Consider the following 14,163-nt stretch of genomic DNA (forward strand, 5'->3'; position numbering starts at 1 on the left):
TTTTGAAAATTTAACATAGTCACATTTCACGAAGATTAGGATATCTCTGTATCTGAGATTCCCCGCTTACTTGTAGAGGTTTTATGTTAATGTAATTGTTTGCTGCAGCTCCTAGACCTTTCTCCTTAGCTTTCTCCTTTCTGCCATGGCAAATAGAGTATTTATTTACATGCTTCCTAAGTTGAATGTTGTCAGCAAGGACAAAACTTCTAGACTTGAGTATGCTGGCGTTTTCTGAGTACAGAAGGATTTTGTTCAGACCCATGGGTTGGGGTTTTTTTTGGTTGGTTGGTTTATTTTGGGGGTTTTTAACTGTACTGTTGAACCTTGCCTGTGCTTCACAGGTATCAGAAGAGAACCTGAGTTTGGGTCTGTCTCTGGGATCAGCATAGGTTCAACCATGGGCCCATTTTTTTCTTAGGTTACACACTGTGATCTTTGCTTGTAATATTACAGGCAATTCATCATTTGGGAAACATGGTTAAAATACATACAGTTTTTGTGTTGTGTGCTGTTGTTAGCTGCAGAATTAATGTAATTAGATCTGTCATGCACAACTTAGTTTTTAATGAAATATCTGATAATGTATTTTATTGCCAAACAATTCTTTTATGATGTCTAATAACATTTAGCAAACTTCCTCGGTACCCTGTAAGCGTACATTTTCTGTATCTGACATAAACCCATAAATTCAGTGATGTCTCCAGAGCAGCTGGTTATTTTCTGTGAATTAATGCCTCACTAGGATGAGTTAATAATTCAAGATAATCACCTACAAGTCTACCTCAGCCAGGCATTCATTCTAATGAATTTAAAATATATTATTCAATGTTTTGCGTATAAGAGCAGTAGTATTGTCAGTTCTTGGAAGCATTGATCGTGACATTTGGGTGTATGCCAATTGTATTATGGTGTTGCTAGTTTTTAGGGGGAAAAATTATAAATACTGTATGGAAAAACACTTGAATTAAAAAGGAGGCTTCTCAGTAAACTTTCAAACATTACTAGATTTTTTTTTTTAACTTTGTCATGTGATCTCAGTATAAAGTCTCTCTAACTGGTGTGGCAGAAGTACAAATATAGGTAATGCACCTTCAGATTTTCTTTAGTTATTAAAGAATGCAGTAATGGAAATTTAATATTGGTGTCATTCAATAATGTAAATACAAATGCATTTAATTTTCATATTCTGTTAAAATGTTTTCTCTAGAATTTTTCCCAATGCATTTCAAGGGAAATCCCTTTTTCACTGCACACTTTAGAACTATGACAAGTAACTGAAGTGTTTATTTTTTCTAGTGTCTAAAGAGAAATCATAATTTTGAGAGAGCATCTCAAAATAATGAGCACAAGGTGTTTATTTCAGGAGTCTAAAGGAGCACTCTGCCTCTCCCTAAATAAGAGAATTGGTTCTTTACATAATTGTTACGTATTTGGTGTATAGGAGGATTGCATTTATATCTGTCACCAATAAGGGCCTCTGTTGGGAATCAGCATAGTGTAGAGTGTATTATAATTGTATGTAGTTGACCCAGTAGTCTCCTTCTTAGCATGATTATAAAGTAAAAATGAATCTTCCCAAATAAATTGGATGAAGTATTTGTGTAAAGAGACATCTGTAGGTCATTGTATGCTTTATAAAAAATGACTGAAGTTATTTTAAAAAATTTATCATCTAACAGCAAAGTGGAACACAGCATTAGAATGAAGCTGAAACAAATTGTTCTTGGTCACTATACATTTTAGACAAATTTGTTAGAAATATTGGTACCACCGTCCATTTCTTGTCAGCAAGATAAAAAGAAAACAGTTCTGCTTCTGTCCTGGTTCATGTTTATAAAACTTTATATATTTTGCCAAATAGTTTGTTAAGGAAAATAAAAATTTCCTGTCTTACTGGGAGCTCCTCTTCATCAGTTTCATCCTCAGTAGTACTGTGACCGGTCTGACTAATTACTCCCAAGAGGAGAGCCATAATTCATGTCTATTTCAAACATATTTGTATACATGTAACAGAACAGCGTAATCATGTAACCTTTGTATTGAAAAGGGTATGTTTGTGCTGAATGCTGTAGGGGGCTAGTTTATTGTACAGTTAAACCTGAATGCATTGGTTTATTTTTCACAAAGCATATGTAAAAAGCTATAACTGTTTTAGCCCAGTGATGCTTCACTGAGCAAGTCTTAAAGCTTAGGGTACATATACTGACATTTTCATAACAACACTGGGTGCCTAGAGCAGTGAGAGGACTAGGCTTGGATGTGAATCTTGAAGTTAGCTGTATTGATAGACCTTACTACCTTAGGTAGTGAAAGAATTCTCCCCTTTTTCATTCCTGTCTTCTACTCTGAGGATGTTTGCTGCTACGTACATAAATGTATTGAGATTATTTGATAGAATGATTTGGCAAGGCATACTCATTTACTTATGAAAAATAGAGTATGTGTTTTTAATGTAGTTATTTTGATTTTTCTAAGAAGTAACCCCTTATTACTATGCAACAACTCAAACTCCTCATTTGCAGCAACTAGACTTACCCTTAAGCTGCATGTTTATTTTATTTATATTGACGTTAAGCGTAGAATTTTAAAAATACTTTTCAGAAGTCCGTTCAGAATCTTAGTCTGTCTTGTCCTATGATAGTTTTGTACTAATCCTGTCTGCTTTTTCACAAAGACAATGAAAGTAAACAACAGAGCAAGTCTCTAAGAGTGAACTAAAATGCAAAGCATGTCTGCATAGGCAGTGAGGTGAAGTGGTTACTATGGAGCCAACAAACTCAGCTTCCAAATATCAGACTTGGCTTTCATGCATTATATATCCTTCATTCAGTGCTAGATTATTTTCTTCACAAAGTTTAGCATCATTTAAAAGAAACTGTGCAGCACACAAGGTGTTATACAGAACAATTACAAAGCTCAACTTCAGTCTGACAGAATTAGGAAACGCAATGAGAGCCTATGAATGTAGAGAATATTCTTGTGAGAAACAACTGCTCTCCCAAAGTAAAGTATGGTATGATTTTTGAATTTTAGTATCATTATTTTAAGTAATTATTTTCAAACTATTGACTTAAGTATGTCACTGGTGACTTCATGCCCATTCACCATAAATATTTAAGAAGGACAACATTTTCAGAAAGTCCTGTGCTACCAGGTTTCCAAGTGCTTTGGAACACTTTCTCTGAGACTTCTCAGTCTATTTTCCTTCTGACTGTAGAATTTTTACCCTTCTGTTTCACAGTGTTTAACCAGGCCTTTCTTTACCTCTAGAACTGTGCAAGCAGGGTATCTCCATCAGAGTATTTATTGGAGCATTTGTTTACAAAAGGTGCATTTTTCCTGCTTTAAATAATTTAAGATCTATAAGTCAAGTCACAGGGGCGCCTTGCTATGACCATTTTGCAACTATCAAAACACTGATAGAAAATGCTAGCTACAGCTTTATATTCCTTGTTACCTACCAGCAAGCCCTAAAAATTTAATATGGTTACTGTTGCATTAAGGAATTTTTGTGAAAAAATCTGTGTGCAAAAAATTAATTGGCTTCATCTGGGAATAAGGTATTAAATAAAACAGAAGAACTGAATGTTTACCACCTGGAAAGCCTTTGACAAAAGACTGAAAACAATGTCCCAGTCCCTGAGTTCACTACTTTGTTATCACTAGCAAATTTGGGGTTGCATTATAATGTTCCATTTTAATATTAACCTATCTGATCACTTCCACTATTTTTAACTTAGAAATACCTATTTTTTCATTTAGAAATTTTTAGAAAGCCTTTTTCCCTACTGCTTGCCTGCATGATGACATTGAGAGAGTTATGCCCCCTTTTCTAGTATCTCCTTGCATTGGCATTCCTACTCCAGCACTTTGTGTTTGGTGTACTGCCAGCAAATTAAGTTGACTCAAGTGCAGAATGGTTTTGCAAAGTTCAGCAGATGAAGCAGTGTCTGGCACTTGCCACTGCACTGAGCGTAGCAGCAGAGAAGGGTAGGGGTGACTCGTGTGTTTAGGAAGTGAAAAAGAGAGTTTGTGTTTGGATTGAGATTTAGCTAAGAGAGGGTGAAGTGTAGGGAAGGCCAGATAATCCAAGAATGGGAATATAGAAAGAAAAACGGATCTGCCCTGCCTGTTTGCCCAATACTGAGTCCTGAGTCAAAACTTGGGCGAATTCCACCTGTTGTGGATATAGGTCAACGGTTTAATCATTTGAAGACTTCCTGTAAGTTACCCTTTCTATTAAAGATTGCAAGGTGTGAATCATAGACTCATTTATGTTGAAAAAACTTATAAAATCCAGCCATTGACATAATACTGCCCAATCCATCACTAAACCATGTCCCTAAGCACGACATCTGAATGTCTTCTAAATACTTCCAGGGATGGTGACTCCACCACTTATCTCTTCAGTATGTTCTAATGTTTTTTGGTGAAGACATTTTTCTTAAATGTCCAGCTGAAGCCTTTCCTGGCACTACAAATTTTGCATTTTCCACAAGACTGAGACTGGACTGACAAAATTCAATTTCTAATAAGAATGGATTTTGAAATGTAGTTTTGTTTTACATGCATCTGTGATTCATGCAGTATTTCCTTAAATATAGTAGAACCTTAGGAAAATTTGAGGAGGAGAAGGCCTCAGGTGGTTATCTGGTCCAGCCTCTTGTTCAAAACAGGCTAAGCCTCAAAATTGGGTTGCTCAAGACTTGCCCAGCTTAGTTTTGAAAATACTCAAGGATGGAGATTCCACAGCTTCTCCACCTCTTATTGTACTTTTTGAAAGAACTTGGGTGTTTCTACTTCAGATCGTGAAACACTGTGATTAGCTCCCTCCTTGGCTTCCTCTTTGTAATGGGGTAAGCAAACCTAGTTCCCTGCATCTCTTCTCATTTGTTACATGCTTCAAGCCCCAAACCGTCTTAGTGGTTCATTTCTGTATGTGTTCCAGTTCTTCAGTGCTTTGTAACCGTGTGTCCAAAACTGTACAAAGTATTTGTCCCCAGTGTGGCCTTGTGCACACTGAATAAAAGGGGATAATCACTTCACTTGATCTATTGGTTTTGCTTTTAGACCCAGTGTATGTTGATAATGTAGTAATTTATTGAATATTCTGTTCATATGGCCTCTCTTTTTCTGTGTGCACATAGGCAGTACCATTCTATAGGGTCATAGCTAACAATATAGAGGAAAGGAGGGACACAGTTAAGGCATTCCATCTGTCTAAAAGGAACTGAAAATAGGAACCAAAAAGGTTTAGGGCTGCACATAAAGTTAGCAATGCTTTGTAGAATTTGAATTGTAGCGTGAAGCTTATGGTATTAGTTAAAACTTGATGCTTATAGCATAAGTTAAAAAATCACTTTGTATCAACAAGATTTTTGCACCATCATATGTGGTATAAAGATCCTTGTTTTGTTTGCATTATTTTGTTTTGAGACAAACAGGGATTGATGTTGCATCTCTGTAGCCGTAGATCAGATAAATTGGCCTTGTTTACTTCCAGTTCAATTGCATGGAAGTTCAGAGTGGCAAGAAAACTCATGGAAACGATCATGGATGAGGAAGCTGTTGTTGGTTACCAAGACATTCCATACTACTGATAATCATTCAGTATTTGTTTATTGCATTTTGGTTAATGTATTTTTATAAATATATTTTAAAAGCTGAATGCTTACAATAAAATCTTTTAATTAGTAAGTTATAAATAATTTAGATGAGTTTATATAGTATTTTATAGCTATAGAATAAGTTCAACAAAATCAGAAAAAAATTTAAGACAGCAGGTTTAGCGGCTCTCCAATACAAGAATCAGTGAAGTTTCTTGGGATCTCAGTATCTTATGTACAAAAATATGGAGTCAATCACTTGGGAATTCTGTTCCTGTGTCTCGAGGGCAAGCATGGAGGAAATGTCATTATTTCTTAAAATTAATTTTAAAACATTAAGATCTGGCTTTCATATTTCTGTATTGCTAGTTAAGTACATTTATTGGGATGGGCTTTTTTCCAGTTTTAGGAAGTTAGAGGAATTATTCAGAATCAGAAGGGTTAGTTTCTGTTCTTTAATTTTCAGAATGGAAAATTTGTTTTTTACCTTTTCTTAGAATGCACATAAATGTGAAATCATAATTTTAAAAATGGAAACACTTTTTCACAAGAATTTCGGCTTTTGACATGATTAGCTGTATATAGTTGCTGGAGCTGCAGATTTAAGCAATTTAATGCAGTATTTTCATCACTGAGTCCTTAATAGTACAGTTTAATAGCGTTTTTTACTCCTTTAGTAGCAGATCATTGTAATAAAAGCAGTATGATGAACATCACTTTTTTAACAGAGTAATCTTATTTGAAGTATTGATTAGGACGTGGTTATTATCACCCGTAATCTCTTTGGAGGAGAAGAAAAAAATCACTTGCCTTTCTTAGACCTGCTTCTAACTTTCAAAAACTGACATGTGTCTATTATGTGTATAAATGCTAGAAGCTGTGTCGAAATTGAAAATCATTAGGAATTTATTGTCATTACAATAAATCTAAATTGGAGAATGTTTAAATATGGAAATCATTGCACAAAGCTGTTAGTTATCACAAACACATTTGGTATGTGTAGCTATTTTATGTTCCTTTGATCTCGTTTGTCAGTATTACAAAAATATGTAGTATTCTAGTATTATATACCCTCAAAATTCTGATAACGCTAATTTTCCCATGGTGTAGCAGTCATGTTTAATTATATTGACAATATCAGTGGGAATTATTTTGTAAGCATGTTTTTAATCTAGGATTTAAGGAAAGAAATAAGCACCAGTATGATAATTATTAAGATTTTAGATAAAGATTCATGGGGAATTATATAGAGGACAAAAACATCCTTGTATTTAGTTGTCTAGACTAAACACGAGCAAAGAATAATGGGCACTGAAGAGACCATTCATGTTAGCAGTGTAGTGTTTTGAGCAAGGTGGATGGTATCCAGAAGAGGGATCAAAGAGCTTTTTGTAGGTTGAAATGAAAGGTTAATTAAAAGAAAGCAAACTCAAAAAACTAAGCTCAGTTATCCTGTTTTTATTTATCTAGCACAGCTGTAGTTACGAGGAGTTTCTGTAAGATGTTTTTCATTTCTAAAACCTTTTTTATTCTAAGCTGTTCCTGGGTAGAATTGCTTTTCCTTATTGTTCTAGTAATGTGATGGTCAGATATTGGATATAGAGAGTTCAGGGAACTTTAGAATAGAGGGAGTGCTTGCATTATACCTATTCTAGTAAATACATTTCTTTTATATTTTGCTTGTTTGCATAGATTCTGAATGGATATAGCTATCTTCATCTCTGCTATTGATAAGGTTCTCAAGTTTTGCCTTTATAATTGCTGGTTTTAAGGCATTCCCAATTAAAAAAACAAACAAAACAAAACCAAAAAAAAAAGAAACAAGCTCTGTTTAATTCAAATTCCAAATTAATCTATTTCTTAGTTGGAGTGAAGGTCATTTTACTTCCAGGAAGTGCTGAATATACTTCTTGAGATTTCATGGATCAAGATCTCATTGTCTGAATGTTTCTCAGGATTACTGTAATTCACACTGATTCTTATTAGTCGTGAAGTATTTTATCCCAGCCTCATCAACTACACTTTTAACATGTAGCTAGCAAAAGATGTCTCTCCTCAATTCCAGAGTAGCATTTGTTCCTTGTAGTATTGGGCTGAATTCTGATCTTAGACTAGTTAAAGAAGCCTCATATCCCCAGGGCTGGTCTTCACAGGAATCATCCTGATACTTGATGAAAGGACAATACAGAAGAGCTCAAACCACAAAGGAGATCTTTCAAGTGCATTAGTGACAGCAGCTGTCGTAGTTGATGGTGGAACCAACGAGGAAAAGTGCTTTGGTGGACGTGGTGATTATGAAAAATAAAGAACTGATCAGGGTTATGAAAGTTCAAGAAAGCCTTGCCTATAGTGACTGTGAGAGAGGATGGAGGCCAGAATCCTAAGGGGAGGATTGGATTGGAGAGTTGGAAGCAAGACACTAGAGATGTACCTAGGGGTTAGTACTGGGGCAAATTCTGTTTAATGTCTCCATTAATGACCTGGATGATTCATCAAAAGAGTATACCTGCTGAAATTCCATGGATGATACAAACATGGGAGGAATGGTTGGGTGGCCACTCAAAGGGACCTCAAAAGACTGAAGAATTCTTCTGAAGTTCAAAAAGGCAAAAAGCAGAGCCCTGCATATGCGGAGTAATAGCCTCACTACAATGAGTTGTAAAGCAGCTTGACAGAGAAGGACCTCGAGGTGCTGGTGGACAACAAGCTCAACATGAGTGATGCCCACTTGCAGTAACAAGGGCTAACAGCATCCTGGGCTGCATCAACAACAGTGCTGCCAGTGGTCATGGGGAATGGTCCTTCCTCTCTGCACTGCTGAGGCCACATCTAGAGTACTGTCTCCAGTTTCCCAGTACAAGAGAGACAGGAGTCTATTTCAGTTAGTCCAGGGCCACAAAGATGGTTAAGGGATTCTCCCGTGAGGAGAGACTGAGTCAGCTGAGACTATTCAGCCAAGAGAAGGGAACGCTCAAGGAGGGGATTTTACCCATGTACACCAATCAAGAATGTGAGGGAAAGAAGATGAGGAAGCTGTGGTCTTCCCAGTAGTGTCCACTGGTAGGACAAGAGACAATTGTGTAAATAAAACATAGGAAATTTCATCTGAACACAGGAAAAATATTTTACTCTGAGGGTGGTCAAACACTGGAACAGGTTGCCTACAGGGGGTTTTGGAGTCTTCATTTGTGGAGATACTCAAAACCCAACTGGACATGGCCGTGCACAGCTTGCTGTAGCTGACCCTGCTTGAGCAGAGGAGTCGGGAGTTTGACCAGATGAGCTCAATAAGTGCTTTCCAACCCAAATGACTTTCCAACTCTTAAGGCTGTAGCATCCTGTGTGATGACTGTGCTTACAAAGTAAGCTTTGGCCAAGCTTAGTTCTTGTGATTTTTCTCTGTTAATTTGTTTTGGAATCTGCAGGTAATGATTTGGGTTTTGTTACAGAAAATTTCCTTGTAATATCACTAATAAACATTTAGAGGGGCAGATTTTTGATTAGGAAATTTCAATGTGTATATCTGTCTTACTGAAAAGATCTTCAAAAAATGAAGTCATAACTTCTCTAGATATTCCAGTGAATGCTGCTGCTTCAGCCAAACACTTCCATATAATGCAGCAGAAGCAAATCACAAGCCCCAGCAGCTGCTCTGACAGTGCCTGGGAGGCCAAGCTAGGCAGCTGCTGCATCAAACAGATTCAATTCAATTTCACAAAAGTTGGAAATTAATGCTTGTTGGTTTTAATTAGTTTTGTATGTTAGGGCTATGCTAGTTTAATTCATAGTTGCAGTTTCTTTTATGACCGGATGTTATGTATAGTACCAATATTTGTATTTCTTCTTAATTTACAGGATGGAGGTCTGCTCCTAAATAATCCTTCTGCGCTGGCAGTTCATGAGTGCAAGTGTCTCTGGCCGAATGTTCCATTGCAGTGTCTGATTTCGCTGGGCACTGGTCGGTACGAAAGTGAGGTAAAGACCAATGTCACACACACCAGTCTGAAAGCCAAACTGACCAATGTTATCAACAGTGCAACTGATACAGAAGGTTGGTGTCTTAAGATACAGTGGTACTTTGACTGTCTTCAATTTTATTTATCTTTCTTAGAATTATAGTTCCAAATCAGAGAACAATCTTCAAACCTTCTGTCTTTCCCCTTCTCCTCTCTACCAGCCCCATGAAACTAATTGAAGCATGTCTCTTTGTAATTTACTGTGTACAGTTTTAGTACCAGTCTTATGTGTTTTCTGGAGGATAAATCTTTTTATGTGAGCTTTGGAATAAAAGGCATATTCAGGAATTAATTTAAAAATTATATTTTCCTATATTTTATATAAGAAACAACACAGAAATACTTAGTAGTTATAGAACATCGATTTTCAGCAGCATCAGAAAAAGTATTTGATTTCTGATCTTTCTAATATAACCTGTACTTTTCCAAGGACTATACTGTATCTGCCAGTGCTGACGACTTCCATTGCTGTCAGGAAGAGCCAAGTATCTGTTTTCTAAAATAAATTTGTATTCCTAGATAGAAGTACACTGGAACTCTCTCACTAGCAGTTTACATCTGTTTTATTTTTGTAAACAGAAATTTATAAGCAGAAATTATCGATACACAGATAATTGCCCCTTCCCATTACAAAGGAAACTGGTACTGCAAAAAGGCAGGGTACAAGAAATGCTTTCACAGTCACGACCCCTTGCTGTATAGTCTCTGTCAGCTGACTGTCTCTAGTAGGAAAAAGCTAGATTTTGGATTGCCTTTTGGGTTTTGCACAGTTGTGAAAGGCAGTGGGAATTGTGGGAAGGAGATACGTGCTGTCCACTTTCTGTCAGAAAGTTTCATTGCAGCTGAAAAATGAGGCAAGAAGTTTGAAGGGAAGAGCAAGAAAGGAAAGTTCATTGTGCAGACAAAAGGAAAAGAAATGGAAAGAGAGGAGAGTAGATTTGAGCAAATGGGAACTTATATTACAAAGGAAAGAAAGGAGAGTATTAAGTAGGGCAAGAAAGACTGGGTGTGGTGAGATGAGAAGAGAACAAACATAGCTGAGTAATTTGCAGGAGGAGAGGCCAAGCCAAGAGGATTTTATATTTACGAGAATCTTTTGCTTTGATCTCATCCGTGATATTTTCTCACTTCAAATTTTTTATATGACTAGATGTTTAAAAGAATGGAGGAACATGGTAAGAATACAAAGAAGATAGAATTAATGCTGAAGGAAGTGTTAGAAATGGAATTTTAAGGGAGCCAACAAAAAGGTCTAAAGGGAGCGAGAAACAGCTTATAAAAAAAGAACATAAAAATGCATTACATAGTTTTTTATTTTAGTATTTAACTGAACTTGAATATTTTAAATTAAATGCATGTTAAATTCAAGCCTCAAATCTGTAGTAATATGTTTAAAAATTATTAGTTGTAAACAAAATAAAGCTTTAAACCTACATATTTTTACTTTGAGATTGCAGAAGAACATATCTGTCATTTTCATAATACTACTTCTGTTACTACAAGTGTAACAAATCACATATACCTTGAAATGGGAATATGCAAGTTACATTCCTGCTCTTCAGGATATGCTCTTGTTAAGGAATGGAATGTAATTAAAAATCTAGATAGCTGCAAAGTCTACTTAATTGTCATACCAGTGAAGTTGTCTTGGAATAAAAGATGAAGCTTTTCCAGTGTAAACAGAGCTACAGGGTCATTTACAAGTCTTCTAATGAGAAAGGGGTTTCAATGAGGCAGTGGTAGAAAAATGTTTACTCAGCAAAGCAGCACATATTTACTCTTACTGTGTCATTCCAGAGCAGTTGTTGGTCAGAGCACTTGCAAGAGTCTCTCATGTGAATTTAACTGTTTTCTTCATTTGTGTTCAATACAGAAGTTCACACCATGCTGGATGCACTGTTACCTCCAGATACTTATTTCAGATTTAACCCTCTTATGAATGAAGACATACCTCTGGATGAAAGTCGTAAAGAGAAACTCAATCAGCTGCAGACAGATGGAATTCGTTATTTAGAACGAAATGAAGAAAAACTGAGAAAAGCTGCAAAAATATTAACACAAGAAAAATCAGCTTTGCAGAGGCTTCAGGACTGGATAAAATTAAAGGCTGACATGTATGAAGGCTTGCCGTTTCTTTCCAAATTGTGAATAAGTAATGCATGAAAGATAAATGTAAATCGTGTTCCAGAAAATCCATTTGGTACTGTAAAGGAAGAACGTTGATTTAGGGTAAATAGCATCCTTGGGAGGCTGTCAGAATTCAGGAGAAAGCCATTCAGGATGGCTGTTTTGTGCACAGTTGTTACAAGGTCTTATGGTGTTAATTAATTCTGAAACTTAATGAATCTTACTGTTGCTCTACTTTAATTTCTGAAAGTCAGTAAAACTGAAAATTATGGAAACAATTGTGCAATGCATTTTTGGATGTATGTACTATAATTACGGTGGCAGAAAACCTTTATTTATCAACTACCAGGCTTATTCAAAGTTAACAAAAAAAAATCCTCATTCACTTTAGTGTAGGCAGTATACCTGTTAGGCTCTTATGTGGGCAGTGAATTTAATAGAAATATAATGTTCTTGCAAAACTCTGCCTGTGTTAATTGCACTTTTACATCTGAAAGATAACATTTAAATTTGTTTTTTATTTTAGTGGATTTTGTACATAACAGTATTGAGTAAAATGTTTGGATGACTCTAAATGGCCTATTAAATTATCAACATTAACTGGTATTTTTAGAAATTTCTGCTTACTGTTTTTCTGGGAATAACTTCAGATTGATTAATTTGTTATTTGAAAGCAATCCCAAGCCCTAGAACTTCACTTGAACCGCTATTCCAGTTATGGATAAAGGAAATAAAATACTGAAATAGTTCATATGAATGAGAGAGTTTCTTAGAGAAACTTCAGTTTTGGGTGCTGGACTTGAGGTGTAGTTCTAGTCAAAAAGAAAATTAGAAGTTGAAACATCAAATTATATAAATTTCCTTTTGTCTTCCAATTTTCATATATGCGTTCTCCTGAAATTATGTCAGGGCTGTGAAGTTAATGTTTAGAACTTACTCCAATCCTACTGCCCATTTCTACATATGCCATGAGGGATGTCGTGAGCTGTGACAATCCAGTGTGTCAAACAGCATTTTCAACAACAGGAAGGTATGTGGGAGATCTTCAGAACAGTGCAGTGGAATTTCAGGTAGACACAGCTGCTGTCACATGTTGGCACATACCGTTCATAAGATTGTTTGCCAGGTGCCTGGGCAAGTGTCTTGTATTAAGACAGCTATAGTGCTTGAGAATATTTACTAGATAAAATATAAGTTCTGTGCAGTAGCTAAAATATCCAATTCCACCAAAATCAGTGCATTTGTCACCTTGCTGTTTGGAACTAATCACTTGCCATTGCATTATCTACTAAAAATGACATTTATTTTATGTCACCTTCTGTACTGGTTTTAAAACATTGAAAATATTAGGAGTTTGCAGTTTGGAAAGGAACTATGAGGCAGCTGAGATCCTTGGAGGTGCTGCAAGTATTCTTGACTGTCCAAGAAAACATTTGATTAGGATTCTTTTTAAATTTGATATATTTTTAATTTTGACCCGTGTCATTTTACTCATATATTCATCCTTTTCAGCCTCAGTTCTCTCACTTGTGCTTACCGTGCAAGGCAGAGATTTATGATCATAATCCAGCTTTCATTTGTATAGCCTCCCTTTTGCATTCCAATTACTAAGAACTGAGTAGAAGAATAATGAGATCAAACCTTTCCCATAGGTGTGAGATGATTTAAGCATATAAAAAAGAGATGTCAACATTATTCTGATAGAGGTGCTTTGTACAGAGTTAAACTGTGTTGCCAGCATCCTAAGTCAAAACAGACAGTATCAGGTAGTTTCATGTAACAACCCACATTGCACACTTCCTTTGCTGGCAAAGAGCAAAGTCACAGCATCATCCATGAGATATCAAAGGCATTATTCTGAATTCATAAGTTTTCTGAATTCATAAGTTTCACAGTATTTTGGGGCAAGTATTATCGAAGGAAATGTGTACCTTTAGTAAACAAAGTGATAACATTTTCATTTAATTTTTTTTATATAAATAAAGCCTCGTGTTCTGAGGATTTTATTTCAAATAGGGTAAGATCTGGATTCGTGACGACACTGTTTTTGCTGGAAGCTGCCTTCTTAGCTTCATTCACCCCTTTTTCCCCTCCCCTGTATTGGTATAACAATATTTTTAACAATATTAAATTAAATTTTAACAATAACAATGGCTTTTAAAAGTACATATGGAGCTGAATTGAGCTATAGAGTAATTAATTCAGACTGTTTTAGGCCTCTGTGTACATAAATTCACAAGGTGCTTGTATTGAATGCCTTCAAATTAACTTTGATCCTTGGTGTTGCAAGTGCTGCACTGTTCATCAGGCACTAATGAGGAGTTTGTTCTTCTCTCTAAACTATTTTAAAATATGGAGATGCAATAGGTATTTCACTTGAGCTGTAATTAGTTTTTAGTTACTTCCAAAAA

At 35.8% G+C, this 14,163-nt stretch overlaps 1 protein-coding gene across 2 annotated transcripts in view; it reads left to right on the forward strand.

Moving 5' to 3' along the window:
* The window catches only part of PNPLA8 (patatin like phospholipase domain containing 8), a 38,011-nt gene extending 24,246 nt beyond the window's left edge, over positions 1–13,765 (forward strand). For both annotated transcript variants that reach the window (XM_066183084.1, XM_066183085.1), the window contains exons 9-10: positions 9,465–9,660; positions 11,499–13,765. In XM_066183084.1, coding sequence (XP_066039181.1) covers positions 9,465–9,660; positions 11,499–11,773 — 471 coding nt within the window. In that variant the 3' untranslated portion in view covers positions 11,774–13,765. The remainder of the gene's footprint in view (positions 1–9,464; positions 9,661–11,498) is intronic.
* The last annotated feature ends 398 nt before the right edge of the window (positions 13,766–14,163 follow it).

Source organism: Chamaea fasciata, unplaced genomic scaffold (genome assembly GCF_029207755.1).
Source record: "Chamaea fasciata isolate MVZ Bird 193981 ecotype frontalis unplaced genomic scaffold, bChaFas1.0.hap1 SCAF_5, whole genome shotgun sequence".
In the NCBI taxonomy this organism is placed as follows: Eukaryota; Metazoa; Chordata; class Aves; order Passeriformes; family Sylviidae; genus Chamaea; species Chamaea fasciata.